We start from the raw sequence: 21,159 nt of genomic DNA on the forward strand, positions 1-21,159 counted from the left end.
GATGTACCAAATAGTTTTCTTCAAGTATTAAAGTCTTGTGACTTTCCAAGTATCTATCCTATGCTCCAGATAAAGGTATATGGGGAATGAAAGCTATTGTCAAATCACTGTTCAATAGAGTATATGAAGGAAATGTAGCCAATTAAAAATTATATGATTAGAACAAACATATGACTATTAGAGGGTGAGCAATTAATTTAAAGAGAGTTTTGGAAAACTTGTAAAATCACTGGCCCCAATATATTGTTAGTAGAATGGAGGCGATCAGTGATCTCCGTTATTGAGAGGTAAGTCACACTTCTGTGATACGCTCTTCACAGTTAAATGTAGAAATTCCCAATCTGAATCATCTTAGTTCTCTAAATGTTCCTTGTTCCAGTATCATGTTGCAATGAAGTACAGTTTGAAGCCGCAATAGCTTACATGCTCTATGGCCACTAAACTTATCAGGAAATGTCAGAATTTGTCCATTCTAGAAAACATTAATTTTTAATCCCGCCCTGTCACGAACTGAAAATTAGCTTTCAGAACTCAAACATTTTCTGTCTATTTTACATTAATTTCTTAATCTCCTCTCTCTCTCTCTCTCTCTCTCTCTCTCTCTCTCTCTCTCTCTCTCTCTCTCTCTCTCTCTCTCTCTCTCTCTGTCGCTCTCTCTCTCTCTCTCTCTCTCTCTCTCTCTCTCTCTCGCTCTCTCCTCTCTCTCTCTCTCTCTCTCTCTCTATATATATATATATATATATATATACACACACACTAAATATTCTAATTGATTCTTCTTGGCTTCTCCACTTACTTCAGCAAAGTGTCTAAACTTGATTGGTTACAAAGGTACCACTTTCTTTAAAAACGGCATTGCGCCAAGATACTATTCCAGTTAGAGTTGGTGTGATCTGTGCAAAAGTGCATTATCTACAGACACTTCTGTAATGCTTTTCTGAATGCCATGCTTCAACACCTGCCAGTTACATAGCTGGGGCCTGCTGGTTGTCCTGGCCTTAGTTGAAGGCCCATTTGCAATCCTGTTCATAAGGACTCAATGCTTATAAGTGTTGAGGCAAGGGTTAAAATCCTTACTCTTTGGCATCAAGGATACAAGGGACTAGAGTGTCTATTTCCGTCATTCTGGAAGCCATTACTGAAACTGCCTCAAAAGCTCTAGGTGTTAAACTTTGGCTGTTGACATTGAAGCATTCGGATACAAGAAGGATGTCCACAGACTTTAGAGCTACATCAACGTACTACTTTTATCCAGATCACGGAGGGCCCAGAATGAATGTAAGGACAATTTGGATTGGCACCATCAAAGTAGTTGGTGGTGAGATCTGGTAAATTACATCTCAAAGGCTCTCCTCAATTTTGCTTCTTAAAAATCCCAAGTTTTTCAGTAACGAAAACAGAAAAGCTGAAAATACACAACAGGTAAGGCTGCATCTGTGAGAAAGGAAACTGAGTTAATATTTCATGTTGGAGATGCTTCATCAGAATAAAGGTTCTTCATCTTGGAAAGTTGGCTTTGTTATTTTTCCCACATATGCAGCCTGATTTGCTAAGTATTTCCAGCACTTTCTGATTTTAGCATAGAACATTACAGCACAGTACAGGCTCTTGGGCCCACAATGTTGTGCTGATCTTTTAACCTGCTCTAAGATCAATCTAACCCTTCTGTAACCCAGGATTTCTCTGTTCCTCCACTGCTAAGAACCCTTTCATTAAACCTGCATTCTGCCTTCAAATTCATCCTTCCAGAATGAGTCACTTCACACTTTTCAGTGTTGAACTCCATCTGCCACTTTTCAGTCTAGTTCTGCAACCTGCCAATGTCCCATTGCAACCTGCAACAACACTCCACACTATCCACAATTCCACTAACCTTTGTGTCATGTGCAAACTTACTAACCCAACCCTTTACTTCCTCATCCAAGTCATTTATAAAAATCTTAAATAGTCCCGGAACAGGTCCCCGTGGAATACCACTGGTCACCAACCTCCATCTACAACCACCCTCTGCCTTCTGTGGGCAAGCCAATTCTGTAACCACACAGCCAAGTTTCCCTGGATCCCATTTCTCTTGACTTTCTGTATGAGCCTGCCATGGAGAAGGAATCCTCAATGACTGATACTGCTGAAAGTGATTTGATTTGAAGGTGACATTATGGGAGAAGATTGCAGTTCTACCCTATCTAAGGAGGTAATATCCTCCAGCAGGGAATGGCCATGATGTGTCACCAACTAATGGCTGAACAGCTACTCCCCGAAATGGAGCTCAGATTCCATTCTTCCAGAAGCATAGTGAGTATGAGTCATAGTAAGCCAGACAACACCTCCATGGAAGAGTCAGGCTATAGCACTAGTGACTATCTATAGCCATTTTAGACCTTGTCAAAGCTGATTACTCCATCAGTCTGTAGAGATTGAATCACCTTCCTCAAATTCAATATTCATAGAACTCAGATATTTAACACTTACACCATGGCTGTACACAAGCCATGATATTATCCAAAGGACCTACAACAGAACTATTGCCATTGAAGACCTGAATCACACAAGACTGCATCATTTCCACAATATGTTCTTCTATCTTTTTTGGTGCAATATTGGAACTCACTTCTGACAAGTTCTTCATGAAAGTGGAACTAATCTTCCATTTAGCTGCTCACCATGACAACTATGTTCCTTAAGGTTGTCATAGCTGGGGGAGGTAGTGAGGGTAAGCTCCCAATACCTATTAAATGCTCCCAATGGTTTGCGCCTTAAATAGCCTCTGACAACCAAATCCATCTCCTGGCCTTCACATGTGGCTTAGCTATTAAACCTGGTAGAATCATTTCTATTGACAGGAAGAGGGGCAAAGGTGGGTAACTGGTCCCTTAAAACCAGTCACATCAGGCAGATGGGGCTCATCAGTTTCAGTTAGCAGCTCATCTTGGAGAAGGAAAACTGATCTCAAAACTCCACTGACTTGTGCCTATACCCACTCATAGGGAAGGCTTTGGGAGTAAATCTAGAGGAAAAATTCAGACCTGGAATCCCTAAGGTAATATTACGTGGAGTTCAACAATGACTAGCAACTCCTGTGACACAGCTGGTGCCAGAGCCACTCCTTTGGATTCATTAGTTCCATGGAGAGGGGGAGCTTGCTGCATGGGCAACATCTAGATCTCTATATCGTGCTGCCCTGGCTTGTATATCACGTAGACAGCTAGGACACAATATTGACTTGACCAACAGTAGGTCTCAATATGGCAACTATATCCCAGAACTAAGATTACTCAAACTTCATTAATTGATGTGCAGTGTGCTGATGACACTCACACTTAGAACCTTGGATAACACATTACAGGTCCTTTGGCCCACAATGTTTTGCTGACCTTTTTATTTCCTCCATGATCAATCTAACCCTTCCTTCCTACACAGCCTATAACCTCCATTTCGCTACATCAATGTGCCTATCTAAGATTCTTTTAAATGTCCCTGTCGTATCAGCTACCCTCAGCAGTGCATTTCAGGCACCCATCACTCTCATAATCTTTTAAACCTCCATCAAGTTGCCTCTCATCCTTGGAAACTCCAAAGAGTTCATTGCAAATGGCCAACTACTGTACGTTTTGATGTACCTGTGATAGGTAAATCTGAATTTAAATCCAGTAAAATAAAACTCATATATGTTCAGAATGCTCTCCACGTACACGTGTAGAAACTTACTGGAATCTTTGGTGATACACCATACCTTCTCAAACTCCTCATGAAGTATCATTGAGGGCCTGCCTTCTTCACAACTGCATCAATGTTTTGGCAGTTTATTGGTTATATTAAGGAGCTTTAAGCATGAAACTTATGCGTATCTTTCACCTGGTTAAATGAGTATTTGTTAATCACATAACACACTACCAGTTTTCCAGTGATAACTAATTTAGCCCCCATTACCTTTCTAAAAACTCGCTCCAACAACAATCTCCAGCAATGAGTTACACCTAAGTTGCTGTACTAGAAAAAAAAATCATTTATTTAAATCTATGCTTTAAAGCTTCAAGGAGACTGAGTCCTCGAAGCCACTGGGAAATTTGGAACATGTATAATCAATCAAAGCATTGACAATAGTGCCGAGTTTTCCCCTGGAATTTTTCAAAGTGGAACTTATGCATTCAATGTCAATGTTGCTAAGATACTAGAGCCTTAATACAATCAGTGCTTTGATCATGCTGCTAATGCTATTTAAAAGAATCATATTTTAATTTACACCCTATTAACAATGTGCTATAAGAAGAGGACATGGATTAATGTAGCACAGGTAACAATATCAATGCAATTTATAGTGTTTTGTTTAACCCTTCTATCAGTATGGCTGACAATGTCACCTTGAAAGATCAGTGCAGAGATGACATTGTGGCTCAGTCATTTGGGAAAGATTTTCATGGATTTTTTTTTCCCTCAGCTCTTCTGTGCAAACAACCATATGAACCGATAAAACTCTTTACAACCAAAGATATGGTACAGTAACAGTGTGCCTTTGGAAAAGGACTAGTACACTTAGTACCCACTCCGTTAGAAACACCTGTACACTGGCTTGTTAATGCAAGTATCTAAACAGCCAATCGTGTGGCAACAACTCAATACATAAAAGCACGCAGACACAGTCAAGAGCGCTGTTCCCTTGAAGCTGTGCAGTCACGCAGTAACTGAAATGCTCCCGTGCACATAACCTTTATTGCTGCCCAGCTGCAAAAAAGACAGATGAGAAAAAGTCTTTGTTGTACTGTAATTCATTATACTCTTCAATTTATAAATGGAATCAGAAGTATGTGATTTTTCAACTTTCATTATAAATATTCATTGTATACATATTACAAAAAAATGTAAGTGACGTGTAGTTTTCAGGACATTTAAAAATTTCCTGCTCAGATCAATGATTGGTCTGCAGAGCTGGGAAAAAAATGAAAGGGACTGTTAGTCAATAGGTTCAGTTGTTGTTCAGACCAAACATCAGAACAGGGAGAAATATGATCTAGGTGTCTTTGTCAGTAGAATGATTGTTGCTGCCAGACGGGGTGGTTTGAGTATCTCAGAAACTGATGATCTCCTGGGATTTCCATGCACAACCACCCCTAGAGTGAGATAAATATTTAAAAAAAACAGTGAGCTGTAGTTCTGTGGGTAAAAAGGCCTCATTAATGAGAGAGTCAGAAGAGAATGGCCAGACTGGTTCAAGCTGACAGAAAAGTGACAGTAAGTCAAACAACAGTGGTGCACAAAAGAGCATCTCTGAACACAGAGTACATCGAACCTTAAAGTGAATGGGCTACAGCAGCATGAAACCTACTCTCAGAGGCCATTTTATTGGGTACAGGAATTACCTAATGGAGTGGTCACTGAGTATATGTTAGCTAATGATCTGTGGCTGAAGTGAGACCTTTGTGGGAAAGCATATTACGTACCTGACAAGAGTTGAATAGACTAAATGCAGGAACACTTGAATCTTATGAAAATTATTTTTAAAGCAAGATTGTAAAAAAAAACTGAGTTGGTCATGGATCGTGAGTTTACTCACACAGTGCAGGAGATCTCACTGAGGCAGGTTCTGTTTCATTGTTGGATAGCGGAAATATTGAAACTGATATAAATGGCAGACAAATATTAGGATGTGAATTCTCGGCAGCTCATTAAAGACACTGTAGATGCTGTAAATCCGAGACATAAAGTACTGGAAGTACTCAGGTAGCATCTTTCCAGAGAAGAAACAACTGCAATTTCCAAATGCACGTCCTGTACCTACTAGAGGGGAAGGACAGCGGAAGCGTGGGTGTATCATTGTCCGGATGCTCCCCCTCAGCCAAACACAATCCTTACCTGGAAACATAACGCTATTTCTTCACCATTACTGGGTCAACATCTTGGAATTCTCTCTCTAACAACACAGTGAGTATACCAACACCTCAAAGACTGCAGCAGTTCAAGAAGGCAGCTCCTACCACCTTCACATACACAACTCTGTATTGTATGACTATGATTCTCTCGTAACTACACACCCCTTGAATGAATAAAACTGTTAACATTTCAGGCCAATGACCATCCATCCTAGTCTGTCTGGCACTTCTTGTTTTCACTTAATAGCCCACATTTGCACACATATATAATTTAATGTAGAAGTCTCTGGATTGTCTCTGCTGATCTACAAAGTAGCAACAATGTGAAATATAAGCAAAAGCTAAATACTGTACTGTGGATTTTGAAAATAAAAAAGAAAGAAAAATCACTGGAAAGAGTACAGTTCAGCAAAATCGGCAGCACATGTAGAGGGAGGAGCGGAGCTAGCAGATCAAAACAAGGACCTTTCATCTGAATTTTTCTATTTACTTCGTCTTTTTCTATGATGTCTGCACAGCATTGGGGAGCAGGTTCCTGACATGAACTGGCACCAGGAAAAGGTAACCCTTGCCACAGAGATCACTAGATTCTGAGCAACACACAGAAAATACTGGAGGGAGTCAGCAGGTCAGCCAGCTTCTGTAGAGGGTAAGAAACAGTCAGGCCGAGACCTTTCATCAGTCCTCATGAAGGGTCTTGGCTTAAATTGTCAACTGTTTATTCCCCTAGATACTGCCTGACTTGCCAAGTTCCTCCAGCATTTTGTGTGTGTTGCTTAAGGTTTCCAGCATCTGTAGAACGTCTTGTGTTGATCACTAGATCCTGATTGACGCTTGTTGGCAAAGACCATGATAAAACTGTCACTCATTGCAAAATCTAGGCCGGTGTCATGTACAATTCTGTTATTTATTTTTCTAACACAGTACTAACCAACACGCACAAAATGCTGAAGGTACTCATCAGGTCAGGCAGCATCTATGAGAATGAATAAACAGTCCAATGTTTTGGGCCGAGACCCTTCTCCAGGACTGGAAAGAAAAAGTGAAGTCACCAGAACAAAAAGGTGGGGGAAGGGGAAAGAGGCTAGCTAGAAGGTGATAGGTGAAGCCAGGTGGGTGGAGAAGGAATCTGATAGGAGAGGAGAGTGAACCATGGGAGAAAGTTATGAAGAACGGGCACCAAGGGGAAGTGATAGGCAGGTGAGGAGAAGAGGTGAGAGGCCAGAGTGGGGAATAGAAGAAGAGGGAAGGGGGAAAAAAATAACAGAAAGAGAAATTGATGTTCATGCCATCAGGTTGGTGGTTACCTGGACAGAATATAAAGGAGGTGTTGCTCCTCCACCCTGCAAGTGGCCTCATCATAACAAAAGAAGGCCGTGGAATAAGATGTCAGAACAGGAATGGGAACAAGAATTAAAATAGGGGAAATTCCTCGGGGAAATTCCACTTTTGGCAGATGGAGCAGAGCTGCTCGACAAAGCTGTGCCCTAAACTTAAGTTGGGTCTAATCAATGTAGAGGAGGCTACATCAGGAGTACAGGATACCCTAACAGATTTGTAGGTCAAGTGTTGTTTCATCTGGAAGGATTGTTTGGGGCCCTGAATGGAGGTGAAGGAGGAGGTGAATGGGAAGGTGTAGTATTTCTGTTTTCTGTTGCTTGTAGGGATATGTGGCAGGAGGGAGATTAGTGGGGAAGGACAAATGTACAAGCAAATCATGGAGAGGGTGATCTTTGTGAAAAGCAGCTAGTTGGGGGTGAGGTAAAGATGTGTTTGGTGGTAGGATCTCATTGAATATGTTAGAAATTGTGGAGAATGATGTGTTGGATGCAGAGGCTTATGGGATGGTAGATGAGGACAAGAGGAACTCTATCCCTGTAAAGGCAGTGGAATGATGGGGGTGCCCGGATGTCCAGAAAATGGAGGAGATGCGGGTGAGGGCAGCATCAATGGTGGGGGAAGGAAAGCCCCATTCTTTGAAGAAGGATGATATCACTGATGTCTAGGTAATGGAAATCTTCATCCTGGGAAGAGTTGCAGTGGAGACGAAGGAACTAAAAAAAGAGGATAGCATTTTTACAGGAGACAGGGTGGGAAGAAGCATAGTCAAGATAGCCATGGGAATTGGTAGGTTTATAAAAAATGTCGGTCAACAGTTTGTCTCCAGAGATGGAGACAGAGAGATTGAGAAAGGTGTTAGATATGGACCAAGTGAATTTAAGGGCAGTGTGGAAGTTAGAGGCAAAGTTGATGAAATTGAAGAATGGGTGCATGAGGAGTTGTTAATGTAGTGCAGGAGGAGCTGTGGAGCATTACTAGGGAAGGCTTAGAACATGGACTGTTCTACAAAGCCAATGAAAAGACAGGCGTAGCTGTGGCTCATCTAGGTGCCCATGGCTATCCCTTGTGGGAGAAGCTGAAGGAGAAATTGTTGAGGGTGAGGATCAGTTCTTCAAGCAGAGGAGCATGATGGTGAAGGGGAACTGAATGGATCTTGTTGAGGAAGACTCGGAGAGCTTTAAAGCCTCCTTGATGGGGGATAGAAGTGTAAGACTGGACATCCATGCTGAAAATGAGGCAGTCTTGGCCAGGGAATTGGAAGTTGTTGACAAGGTGGAGAGCATGTGAGATGTCACAGATGTAGGTGGAAAAGGTCTGACCTAGGGAGATAGAATGGAGTTGAGGTGTGTGGACACAAGTTTAGTGGGGCAGGAGCAGGCAAAGACAACAGGCCTACCTGGACAGTCACATTTGTGAATCTTGGATAGGAAGTTGAAGCGAGCACAGTGGGGTAAGGCTACTATGAGTTTGCTGGCAGTGGATGGGAGTTCTCCAGAGTTGATGCGATCAGAGACAATTTTATGATGGTCCAGAGTGTTGAAGGAAATGCTAATATTCACGCAGTTTAATTTCTGGGACAATATCACAAGTGTAACTGTTTTCAGATTTACTTGTCTGGTATATAATTATAAATCATTTTCTTTTCAGTTCAACTTTCACCATTCTTTTGCATGGTGATTTTTCACCAGCTGAGAGAAATAATAAATGGCCAATGCCTACTTTGAAGACCTTCTCATTTCTAGCTGGGGCCCAGTAGCTACTGATGGATGAATCAGTTACCATTTTAGTGACAAATAAGCTGCTAGCTGTTGCAGACCCCGTTCTGTCTCGAAGATTGGCACTGGAAGTTAATTACTTGTATATTTCAATGAAGGAGATGACTCAATCTGCAAATTTCTCCTCCCCTTGCTTCACCAAGCTCCAACACCCACAAAACGCAACCTCATCTAAGTTCCATTGTTCATAACCAATCCTGAATGCAACTGCTCACTTCTACATTAATGTTCAAACATTCCTCATATGCCCTGTCAAAATACCCAACCCTCAAAATGAATGATCATTATACACTTTCTCTCCCCTTCAGATCCTTCCTGTACTCTTTCTCACACCCGATCATGCTAACCTCTTCAAAGATCTCTCTTCTGTAACTGTGCATGGCTGCCCTTGCTTGCCTTTACCTTTACCCATCCAGCTTTTGTCAAAGGCTTCTCTCTCTGCTTCTGCATCTTTGATGTGCCCCATGAATTTACCTTCGGCCCTTTTAGAATTCTAGTCCACTTGTTCAATGATATAACTTAAAGACCTGGAGTGAAGTTCCATGTTTGTGACTCAGAACTACCAGTATCACCTTATTTGTTCTGCAGTTCTACGGTCTTGGATAAGAACATAGAACATAGATCACAGAACATAGAACATAGAAATTTACAGCACATTACAGGCCCTTCAGCCCACAATGTTGTGCTGACCATGTAACCTACTCTAGAGGCTTCTGCAATACCCTGGCACAAATGCTATCTTTGCCCATAATTTGAATCTGCACTAATGACGTGTGCCCTATTTGTCATAATATAAATATTCAATTCATCTAACTAAGCTGGCATTCAGTAATCAAGACCTACAGCATTAAAACCTATAGGAACCTTCACAAACTCTCACAGCCCCTGATGATCCTGTGATTTCAGCCTCTGAGACTGACATGAAAGCATCCAGCCCAGAATGGGTACCCGACTGAGAACTAGAGATCTGTGCTGATCAACTGGCTGGTGTGTTCACCGATATCTTTAAGCTCTCACTTCAGCAGTCTGATATACCCACCTGCTTCACCAGGTTTCGGTTATACTGGTGCCTAGGAAGGACGTGGTAACCTGCCTCAATGACTATCATTCAGTAGCACTTACATCCTCAGTGATGAAGTGCTTTGAGAGGTTGGTGATGAAACATATCATCTTCTGCCTAAAAAATAACTTACACCCACTCCCAATTGCCTACAATCACAACAGATCCACAGCAGATGCCATCTCATTGGCTCTTCGCTCAACCCTGGAACATCTGGACAGCAAAGATGCATACATCCAGATGCTCTTCATTGACTACAGCTTGGCATTCAATACTGTTATCACCTCAAAACTAATCAATAAGCTTCAAGACCTAGGCCCCAATAACTTGTTGTGCAATTGGATCCTCATTATCCTCACTTACAGATGCCAGTCAGTTCGAATTGACAACAATATCTCCTCCACAATCTCCCTCAGCACAGGTGAACCACAAAGCTGTGTACTTACCCTCTGATCTACTGGCTTTATACATACAGTTGTGAAACTGAGCATAACTCCAGCGCCATATTTAAGCTTGCTGACAATACCACTGTCATTGGCCAAACCAAAAGTGGTGATGAATCAGCATATAGGAGGTTGAAAATCTGGCTGAGTGGTGTCTCAACAACATCCTCTTGCTCACTGTCAGCAAGCCCAAAAGAGCGGATTATTGAGTTCAGGTGGAAGAAAGTGGAGATCCATGAGTTAGTCTTCGTTGAGGGATCAGAGGTGGAGAGGGTCAGCGACTTGAAATTCTTCAGAATTATCACTTCAGAGGATCTGTCCATTTAAGTGCAATTATGAAGAAAGCATGGCATTGCCTCACTCAGGAGTTCGCAAACATTGAGCATGACATCTAAAACTTTGATAAACTTCTTTAGGTATGGAGGGGAGGCTATATTGATTGGTTACATCACGGCCTGGTATGGAAGCACCAATGGCCTTGAACAGAAAACCCTACAAAATGTAGTGGAAATGGCCCAGTCCATCACGTGTCAAGCCCTCCCCATCATTGAGCACATCATAGAGTGCTGGCACAAGAAAGCAACATCCATCATCAGAGACTCCCGCCACCCAGACCATGCTCTCTTCTCACTGCTGCCTTCAGAGAGATGGTACAGAAACCTTAGGACTCACACCACCAGCTTCAGGAACAGTTATTACCCCTCAACATCAGGCTCTTGAACTAGAGAGGATAACTTCACTCTACTTCACTCACCCCATCACTGATCTGACCCCACAACCTATAGACTCACTTTCAAGGACCCTTCATCTCATATTCTTGATACGTGTTGTTTATTTATTTATTAGTTTTATTTTTGTATTTGCACAGTCTGTTGTGTTTTGCACACTGGTTGTTCATCTGTCCTTTTGGTTACAGCCTTTCATTGATTCGTTTGTGTTTCTTGGATTTGCAAGAAAACGAATCTCAGGGTTGTATACAGTGACATACAGTCTATGTACTTTGATAATAAATTAACTTTGAAGACTGGAGAAATTGTCAGCCAATTACTTTTTCGGTAAATGAATTTTGCTTTGCTTCCTACTCATTATCTAGTTCAGCACACGTTAGAGCCGGCAGGTAAGAAGCACTTGAGGCAAAATGCGCGTCTGTCACGTAAGACTGCAGCTCCCAAGATACATGTCACGAGTGTATGCAAGCACACTGTCAAAACGTGTCCAGTGAAGGAAATTTTTGGAGTACGACATTCTGTGTCAAAAAATCAGAATCTTCATGCTTCACCCAGTTAAGAATAGTTAAGTGTCTATAATTCCATTTTCTGTTGTTGCGATCACAGTCTCTAGTGTGAAATACTTTGGTGTTGACACACAGTAATAACAGGACCTGGATTGCCTGTAAGGAGATTGTACATTCTCCCAATGGCTGCATGGGTTTCCTCTGAGTGCCCCGGTTTCCTCCCAAAGGCCAAAGATGTACTGGTTGGTAGGCTAATGAGTCATTGTAAATTGTCCTGTGATTAGGCTAGAATTAAGCTCAGAGGGCCGGGAGGGCCTATTGCGTGCTGAATCTCAATAAGTTCTATCAATGTGCTTTTAAACTGTCTACCTTTCTTATTGGCGTAGAACTGTTCAATAGTCTCATATTTGCTGGTCATGGTGGGGGCATAAGCGCTGATGACTGTTGCGTGACGTTTGTGGCTGAGGGGCAGGCGTAGCCACAGAAGCCTTTTGTTGATTCCCACGGGCAGGTCGGAGAGTTGTTTCAGGAAGCAGGAGAACCACCTGCAGACGATTGTCGACAAGTTCTCTGCAGCCTCAAAGCTGTTCAGACTGACAATCAGCCTCAGTAAGACAGAAGTTCTCCTTCAGCCTGCACCAAACAGTCACCCTCCTCAGCCATGCATCACCATCGACGGCACTGTCCTGAAGAATGTGGAGAGCTTCAAGTATCTAGGAAGCACCATCTCCAGTGACAGATCCCTTAACAAAGAGACCACAGCAAGGATCCAGAAAACCAGTCAGGCACCCGGGAAACTCCGTGTCAAAGTTCTGGAGCACAAGGACATTCAGCTTTCAACCAAGCTCAAGGTGTACAAGGCTGTGGTCCTCACCCATCTCCTGTACGGCTGCGAAACCTGGACCCTGTACCGCAGGCACATCAAACAGCTGGAGCAGTTTCACATGCGCTCTCTGCGGTCGATCATGAGGATTCGATGGCAGGACCGAATCACCAATCAGGAAGTCCTTGACAGAGCCAACAGCACAAACATTGAGGCAAGGATCCTCCAGGCCCAGCTACGCTGGACTGGCCATGTAATCCGCATGGGTGAAACAAGAATCCCCAGGCAGCTGCTCTACAGTGAGCTTGAGTATGGCAGTCGCAATCAGGGCTGCCCCAAAAAATGATTCAAAGACAATTTGAAATCATACATCAAATGGGCAGACCTCCAGCCTCGACAACTTGAGTCCGCAGCCAACAGGGCTGCGTGGCGCCCCCTGACCAGAAAAGCTGCATCTGACTTTGAGGATAACCGAAATCAGCGCCTTGCAGCAGCATGAGACCGGCGCTACAGAGCTGTGTATGCACCTGTTCTAACAACCACCATTCCACCCCCAACCTGCAACCGCCTGTGTGCTTTGGCATTCGGCCTCCGAAGCCACCTGTGTATCCCCAGTGACTGCAGAATGTTTAGTCTTCCTCGGACCCCGAGAGACAACCACCATCTTTCTTATACATAATAGTTGAAACTTACTAGAAAGTGCCTGGATGCGAATGGTGTGTTTTAGAAATTAAAAACCAATTTTAACCTATTTTTAAGAATTAATTGACTTAGCAATTTGTAATGTTGAAATTAATAATTGATTGCTTGTATTTGAAGGCAGCTCTAGGCAATTGCTTGTCTGGGGAGCCTGGCAAAGAAATGCATACTTTGTTTTGTGAAGAGCGGCAGAAACAGAACTAGTTTCTGAAGAGTGTGTGTGTGTGTGTGTGTGTGTGTGTGTGTGTGTGTGTGTGTGTGTGTGTGTGTGTGTGTGTGTGTGTGTGTGTGTGTGTGTGTGTGTGTGTGTGTGTGTGTGTGTGTGTGTGTGTGTGTGTGTGTGAAATTGCAAAACATCCTCCACCTGTTTTCTAGAAGCTTCTTGCCTTCAGTAGCTGGATCAACCAGTGACGATAAATCCTAATCCGGTCATTGGGATCAGGATTAAGAGAAGAGGCCGTCTTTCTCTGAAGTGTTGAGTGTGAATTGTTCCAGTGTAGGTGTGCGAAGGAAGACAAATTCAGCCCCAAACCAGGCGAGAGACAAGGAAGCCGTCCCGGATCCCGCTGGGTGGGCGTCCCTTCTTTTGGATGACCGAAGATGGCCCTGGTGAAGAGTGGCTGGTTGTGGAGACAAAGTCAGTGCTTTTAACTCATTGCTGCATTTTCAAAAGGGACACATTAAAAGAAGTTAAAATAGTTGTACTTATATTTCATTACATATCTATAACAAGTATTTAAATCAATTATGTTTCTAATTACTTTCATAGTGCTTAATTTTGAAAGAATTGTGAGGAAACCCCTATACGATATGAAACCGGCCCCTTTTTGACTTTTAAGAGGCAGGAGCTTTCTTTATTTGTGTTATTTGAAGCTTTATTTTAATTGAACCATTTTAAAGTTCAGTAGTAAACAAGACGAGCTGATGAATATATGTTATGTGTATCTGTAGGCTCAGTTCTTCGACGATGGAAGAGGAACTGGTTTGATTTATGGCTGGACGGTAGCCTTTATTATTATCAAGATGAAAATCGCAATCAACTGGAAGACAGAATCCATCTAAAAATAAATTGCTTAAGTGTAAAGGTGGGATATGAATGCACAGGTAAATATTTCCTGTCACTTTGTAAGTTTAATAATGATCTGTTTCAATCTCTGGCGAACAGCTTTCTGAACAAATTAGATCATTTTTCTCTTGAGAAAGAAAGGTTGTTGGGGGTGGCTGGCCTAATGGAACTTTCTTTAATATTACAAGAAGTTTCAATAGAGTGGGTTAGAAAGATAACATTGCTACTGAAGTGATCAGTATCAGGTTGTCCCCAAGAAATTCCAATAGGGAATTCTGAAGAAAGTTCTAGACTGAAAGAGTGGTGAGAATATAGAAACATAGAAAACCTACAGCTCAATACAGGCCCTTCGGCCGACAAAGTTGTGCCGAACATATCCCTATCTTAGAAATTACTAGGCTTACCTATAGCCCTCTATTTTTCTAAGCTCCATGTACCTATCAAAAAGTCTCTTGAAAGACACTATCGTATCTGCCCCCACCACCGTTGCCAGCAGCCCATTCCACGCCCTCACCACTCTCTGAGTAAAAAACTTACCCCTGACATCTCCTCTGTACCTACTCCCCAGCACCTTAAACCTGTGTCCTCTTGTGGCAACCATTTCAGCCCTGGGAAAAAACCTCTGACTATCCACACAATCAATGCCTCTCATCATCTTATACACCTCTATCTGGTCACCTCTCATCCTCCGTCATTCCAAGGAGAAAAGGCCGAGTTCACTCAACCTATTTTCATAAGGCATGTTCCCCAATCCAGGCAACATCCTCATAAATTTCCTCTGCGCTCTTTCTATGGCTTCCACATCCTTCCTGTAGTGAGGCGACCAGAACTGAGCACAGTACTCCAAGTGGGGTCTGTGGTAAACTATGTATACCTGTCTGGACACGCCCTTCTGCTGACTGCTCCTGTGGCTCCTCCCACAGACCACTGTATAAAGGCGATTGGAGGCACTGCTCCTCCCTCAGTCTCCAAGATGTTGTGGTCTCTTTTGCTGCTAATAAAAGCCTATCATTCGCCTCCTGTCTCCGAGAGTTATTGATGGTGCATCAGGGTCTGACCAGGGTCCTATATAACTGCAACATTACCTCTCGGCTCCTAAATTCAATCCCACGGTTGATGGAGGCCAATGCACTGTATGCCTTCTTAACCACAGAGTCAACCTGCCTTGAGCATCCTATGGACTCGGACCCCAAGATCCTTCTGATCCTCCACACTGCCAAGAGTCTTACCATTAATACTATATTCTGTCATCATATTTGACCTAACAAAATGAACCACTTCACACTTATCCGGGTTGAACTCCATCTGCCACTTCTCAACCCAATTTTGCATCCTATCAATGTCCCACTGTAACCTCTGACAGCCTCCAGACTATCCACAACACCCCCAACCTTTGTGTCATCAGCAAACTTACTAACCCATCCCTCCACTTCCTCATCCAGGTCATTTATAAAAATAACAAAGAGTAAGGGTCCCAGAACAGATCCCTGAGGCACTCCACTGGTGACCAACCTCCTGCAGAATATGACCCGTCTAAAACCAATATGGAATATTCTTCAACAGAGAATGGTGCAAATGACACATTCAAGCATAGACTGGACAAGCATGTGAAAGAGAACTGGACAGAACTTTACACTAATAGATAGAGAAAGACAGAAGGCTTGAATGGTGGATAAATGCTTGGATTGAGTACCAGTTTCCAATCCATATGCCCCATATCTTCTTATATGACCCTGTAGTAGTTGATGCCATTGAGACATTGATTTGAATCCATTTCATACTGTTGGTAGGACATTTTGTTTATAACAGACCAAGGATCAATTTTATTTGCTATATACTTTTACGTGTATTTGGAAATTGCTGTGGTATGTTAGCGCTACATGCAACAAAAACTGACAACCTTCAATAATTATGCAGAATAAAGACATATATACAAATAAAGTTAGAAGTACAGACATGGAATAAAATGTACATATGTACATAAATACAATGTAAACAGCATTATAAAATTGGTTTGAAGTGTTTACTGTGAAGTGCAGTGGTGGAGGCAATAGAAAGAGTAAAGTTTGGGGCTTTCCAAATTCATGTTGGGGTACAACATAAGAAATCATAATTCAACACAATTTGGTTATCTTGGGTTATCTTGGACGGCATAAGAAATGGTTCAGTAATGGGGGATTGTAAAGAAAGATTCCAGTAGACTGACCCAAGTTCAGAATTTTCATTTGTATTTGGAAGGCTTGCCTTGCTTTTTTTTGAGATGATGGCTCAGGAGGTTCATTGGAACTGAGCAGAACAGTAAAAGTGACCTATTTAAAAATTATTTGATGTACTATTTCTGAAGCCCCCTCCCCCCACCCCACAATTGATGCCTTCTTTCTTCTTCACATGTTGCATCTTTATACAGAATATTATACAGAAGCCAGAAGTCAGGAGAGCTAGAATAGAAAAGGCATGCTATATGTTATGTTTTGTAACTCCAATCATAAAACTACTTGGAAGGAAAACATGGAGAGTCCCAACTACGAGTCTAACTTTGCTTTTTTACTTTAAGGGCAGTGTAAGTATATCACATGGTAGCGTCGTGACATATGCAATTCACGTATTTTTACAAATAACCATAATGAATTATGGTATATAAGCAAATAAAGAATGCTTACTCAAACAATATATTTACAATTTTTTTCAAATATTACTGAAATATTAAATGCACAACACTCCTCCGTGTTAGCCATAAACGCCAACTCAATATAGAATGCATCTCAACTATATACACAATATATGATATAATACAACAGCTGTATAGACAACCAGGGCACAGTAAATTTTAAATTGTCCCATTCAGACCTAAAGATTTAATTGTTGTGGAAGATTTCTTACTCTTGTGGCATAACGTCATTCCTGACAAGGGAGGTTGCTCTGCTTGGCAGATGAGAACTGTGGCTGTAAAAACAACCTTAGATTCTGGGCCTCCTCCCTTTGAGAAAGCAGGAAGTGGTTCTGAGAGCTCTGGACAACTCGCTTCTCCTTTTCCCAGCTTGTCTCTCTGGATCTACTTCAACTCTTGCTTCTCTCCAGGTCTCGGTTTCTTTCTCTCTCTTTATCCTACACTTTTTCTTTCTTTTTTTCTTTCTAGAATGTACAAACGTTTGTACATCTTGATCTTAGGAAGGTGCATTTAGTTCACTGGAGTATTCTCTTATTAACCCTTTTATTGCTCCCTTTATGATCTGATCTCTCCTCTTACTTTCCTCATCCATGACATCATCTGACAAGTCCTGTTTTCATATCTCCGTTGACTCCTTTTATTTGCCCTTCCATTCATCCCACTGGGCTTTGGTCTTTCCATCTACTTTTACAAACAGCTTTTTGTCTCCCACTTGAAGTTCATGCAATGACATTAATGCATGCAAAGTAGATTCTTCATACACACAAAAGCTGAATTCTTGCAACTTTCCTGAAGTTCCTTGAGCTCGCTTCCAGCTTAAAACTAAGCCACATTTTGCAAGTAACTGCCTGATTAACATATCAGTAGCTTTCTCAGATATGTTGCCTACAAAAACCGTTGTAGTCGGATGACTGCTTTCTGCATTTTCACAATTTCTGTGAGGAGCATGGTTCTTTTTTGGTCCAATATGTTTTCCAACTAGAGTCACAGAGATTGGCACCAACACCTGTTTGCCCTCTGTCAGCCACTGGTTCGTGGTGTACAACATGGAGACAGATGCATGCAAATGGTGGATGGATCTTCAATCAAGTTATTTTTGTCACAGCCAATCACACTCCCACAATGCTGGCCTCCAGTTTTTACCACATACAGGCCTGATGTGACTTGTTGGTTGTTGTATTTCAGTGATACACATGTCATGCACACTGGAGTTATCTTTTCTCCAATATAAGTTATTAGTTGGATAACAGCAGGCTTCAGTTTAGTATCTTTGAAATGCCAATCAAACTCACTTTGTGGAATGACTGAAACAGCTGAGCCAGTGTCCAATTCCATTTTAATTTATTTGCCATTCACTTCTGGTGTAAGTCATATTGCTTGTCTATTGTGAATTTCACTTTGTTAATCTCAAGGCAACACAGTCCTGCGTCACCTCCACCATTATCAGATTTTTCATCAACAGCATGAGGTTAGCACTTTATTTGAAACTACCACTTACCTTTCATGCTTTTCTCTTCCCTGTGCAGTCCATTTATTTTTATCTGCCTGATATGCTTTTTGTATGTCTTACTTTGTCGCATTTTCTGCAGGTTTCGCCTTTAAATCTGCATTGCTGTGATATATGTGAGCCCCAGCCACAATGGTAACACAGTTTGTTAGGTCAGGCTGGTTTCTGTTTAACTGTTGTACTTTTGTTCATACTCACTTTCATTCCTGACTGTTACACAATTGCATTTCTCTCGGTGGTTTCCATTGAAATAGCAATTTGAACTGCTCTGAAAAATATAGGGAAACATCTAGAGAGTGCTGGAAAGGTGAGAGTGATCTTGTAGGTTTATGCAAATAACATGACTTGAGGTATTTTAAGTTTAAGAAAATGGTAACAACGCATTTCTTGAACACAAAATGTGCAAAAAAAATTTTTACATAATTACCTCATCATGTCAGACCAGCCTGTATTAGTGGTTGATGGTTGTGAATTCTGTACGTTTCCACCAACTACATTACCCTACACAGGCCTCCCCAGAATTCACTAAAACTGGCATTGTGAGCCTGTTCAGCGCACGGATGAGCCACCCAGCTCAGATCCTATGTTCCATGGGTGAACGAGTTCTCTGACTCATCCAGTAAGAGTTGGCACACTCATGGTCCTGTTGTGATGCCAGCGGCATGATAGTGGAATCCTCCTAATCCTGGTGGACCGGTTTAAGGCGGTCTATCGAAACACATTCTTTTCTCTCCATTCAAAAATGCAGACCAGGCCACTGTAAGGGGGCCTAAGGGGATGCTGGTGTACATCATGGCAGATGAAAACAAACGGGGCAGAAAATAGGTTAACAGGAACCTAGGGGTGCTCTATGTCATGACGGGAGGTAAGAATAGGTGAAAAAGGAATTGAATTTACTGAGGAAGGTGGAGCGCTGTTGAAAAGCCAATAAGCTCCTCTTTGGAGTAGTTCTGAGTCCCAACAGGACTCATGGAAGACGATCATGCCAACACTCAGGGAAGCTCTCAGAGCAGCCTTTAAGGAGTGGTGAAACCACTTGCATGGGCCATTGGACTATGTGTAATACGGTTTTGGAGTAATGTAGCCAGGTCATCGCAGTCCGAAGGTCTGATATGAATTGGGAACCATGGTTAGAGGAAATATCAAATGTGATGTCAAACTGAGTGACCCAGGTGTTGATGAACACCTGAGCCACATCTGCGGCTACCTTTGATGCTAGAGGGACGACTTCTGACCACCTGGTGTTATGGTGCGTCATGGTAATGTGCGTGAAACTGCAGGAGGGGGGAAGAGGACCAACGAAGTCCACATTGACGACGTTAAACTGCTGCTCAGGGACCTCAAGAGTTGCCAATTATGCCTGGACATGATGGTTAATTCTTGACTGCTGGCACTCCATATAGGCTGCAGTCCAATCACACACATCCTTTCTAAGGCCGTGCCACACAAACTTTAGTGCAACCAGTTTCTGTGAGGCCTTCTGACCCGGATGCAAGAGGCCATACATGGACTCAAACACAGTCCACCGCCAGTTTGCAGGCAATTTGGGATGACGGCAACCAGTTGAGACACTGCACAGGAGAGAAACCCCAGCTTTTCCGAACTTAATGTCAGCCAACCGCAGGCTGTCTGGTAAGCCTGGACCTCTGGGTCAGTAGCTTGGTTGGCTGACATGCCAGTATAGTCAACCCCTATGTGTATGGCCTCAATGGCTGGCCATGAGAGGCAATCAGCCATGACATTTATTTCCCCTTAATATGTTGTCTATCAGTTGTGAACAAGTGCCGTATAGGCAGCAACCAAAATCGGAATTAAGGACCGTATGGAGGGGCAAAGCCTGGAGGCTATTCGACTGGCGTACAATGCCAAGTCTTTCCATGTTGGCAAACTCAGCCTTCATGGTTGCCAGCTTTTCTGGGTCCAGTCTACACGCGCAACCATGGACGTGGGCCAGTTGTAAAAATGTGTTACTCATCTCTGTGTTTTATGGCTATTGTGGAGAATGTGGGCTTGGTGCGGTCTGGGAATCTGCCCAGCAATCAAGTAAACTCACATGCAATGGTGTATGCGATTGACAGTCGTTGTGGGGAATTTACTGGGAGAGCAGGGTAACAACCCAAAGTCCTTGAATTCCACAAGCCGGTAGTTCTTAAGATCAACTAATAGTCCTTGGGCACACAGGAAATCTGTACTGAGCAGAGGTCTAGCCACTTCAGCCAGAATGAAGCCTCATGTGCAACATCGCCCAGTGAAGCAGAGTGTCACTTGTTGTGTCCCATAGGTCTGAATCCCGCTGAGGTTTCAGCACTCTTTGCCTTCTCATCAATAGGCGATGCTGGCAGCACTGTTAACAGGCAGGGAGCATCGCCCTGAAAGGGTGTCCATAATGAACAGGAGACATCCTTGGCAGCTGGAAGCCACGGTGTTCACAGAGCTCTGCTGTCCTGATGCACAGGCACTGTTGAAACTGCAAGGTGGTCAGCACTTCCTAGCATTTGTACCAAAGCGAGTGTGGTAAAAACACAGGCTTGACATCATCTGTTTCTCAGGCGTGGGTGTGCTTATGTTGGGGGCTTTGTTGACCAAGCTAATTGAGCTAGAGATAGGAGGAGAAATGATGCACTACTGCCTAGATGTGTGTAGACTCTCAGCCATTTTAGCAAGCTCTCTGTAGTCATC

The 21,159-nt window shown here is 42.6% G+C and overlaps 2 protein-coding genes across 3 annotated transcripts in view; both read left to right on the top strand.

Annotated features, from left to right (window-relative positions):
• Positions 1-21,159, top strand: part of LOC140726964 (proteasomal ATPase-associated factor 1-like) — a 474,892-nt gene that overhangs the window by 86,667 nt on the left and 367,066 nt on the right. The window lies entirely within an intron of this gene.
• The window catches only part of plekhb1 (pleckstrin homology domain containing B1), a 100,816-nt gene continuing 93,344 nt past the window's right edge, over positions 13,688-21,159 (top strand). For both annotated transcript variants that reach the window (XM_073041882.1, XM_073041883.1), the window contains exons 1-2: positions 13,688-13,876; positions 14,191-14,343. In XM_073041882.1, coding sequence (XP_072897983.1) covers positions 13,840-13,876; positions 14,191-14,343 — 190 coding nt within the window. In that variant the 5' untranslated portion in view covers positions 13,688-13,839. The remainder of the gene's footprint in view (positions 13,877-14,190; positions 14,344-21,159) is intronic.

This window comes from Hemitrygon akajei, chromosome 4, assembly GCF_048418815.1.
Source record: "Hemitrygon akajei chromosome 4, sHemAka1.3, whole genome shotgun sequence".
In the NCBI taxonomy this organism is placed as follows: Eukaryota; Metazoa; Chordata; class Chondrichthyes; order Myliobatiformes; family Dasyatidae; genus Hemitrygon; species Hemitrygon akajei.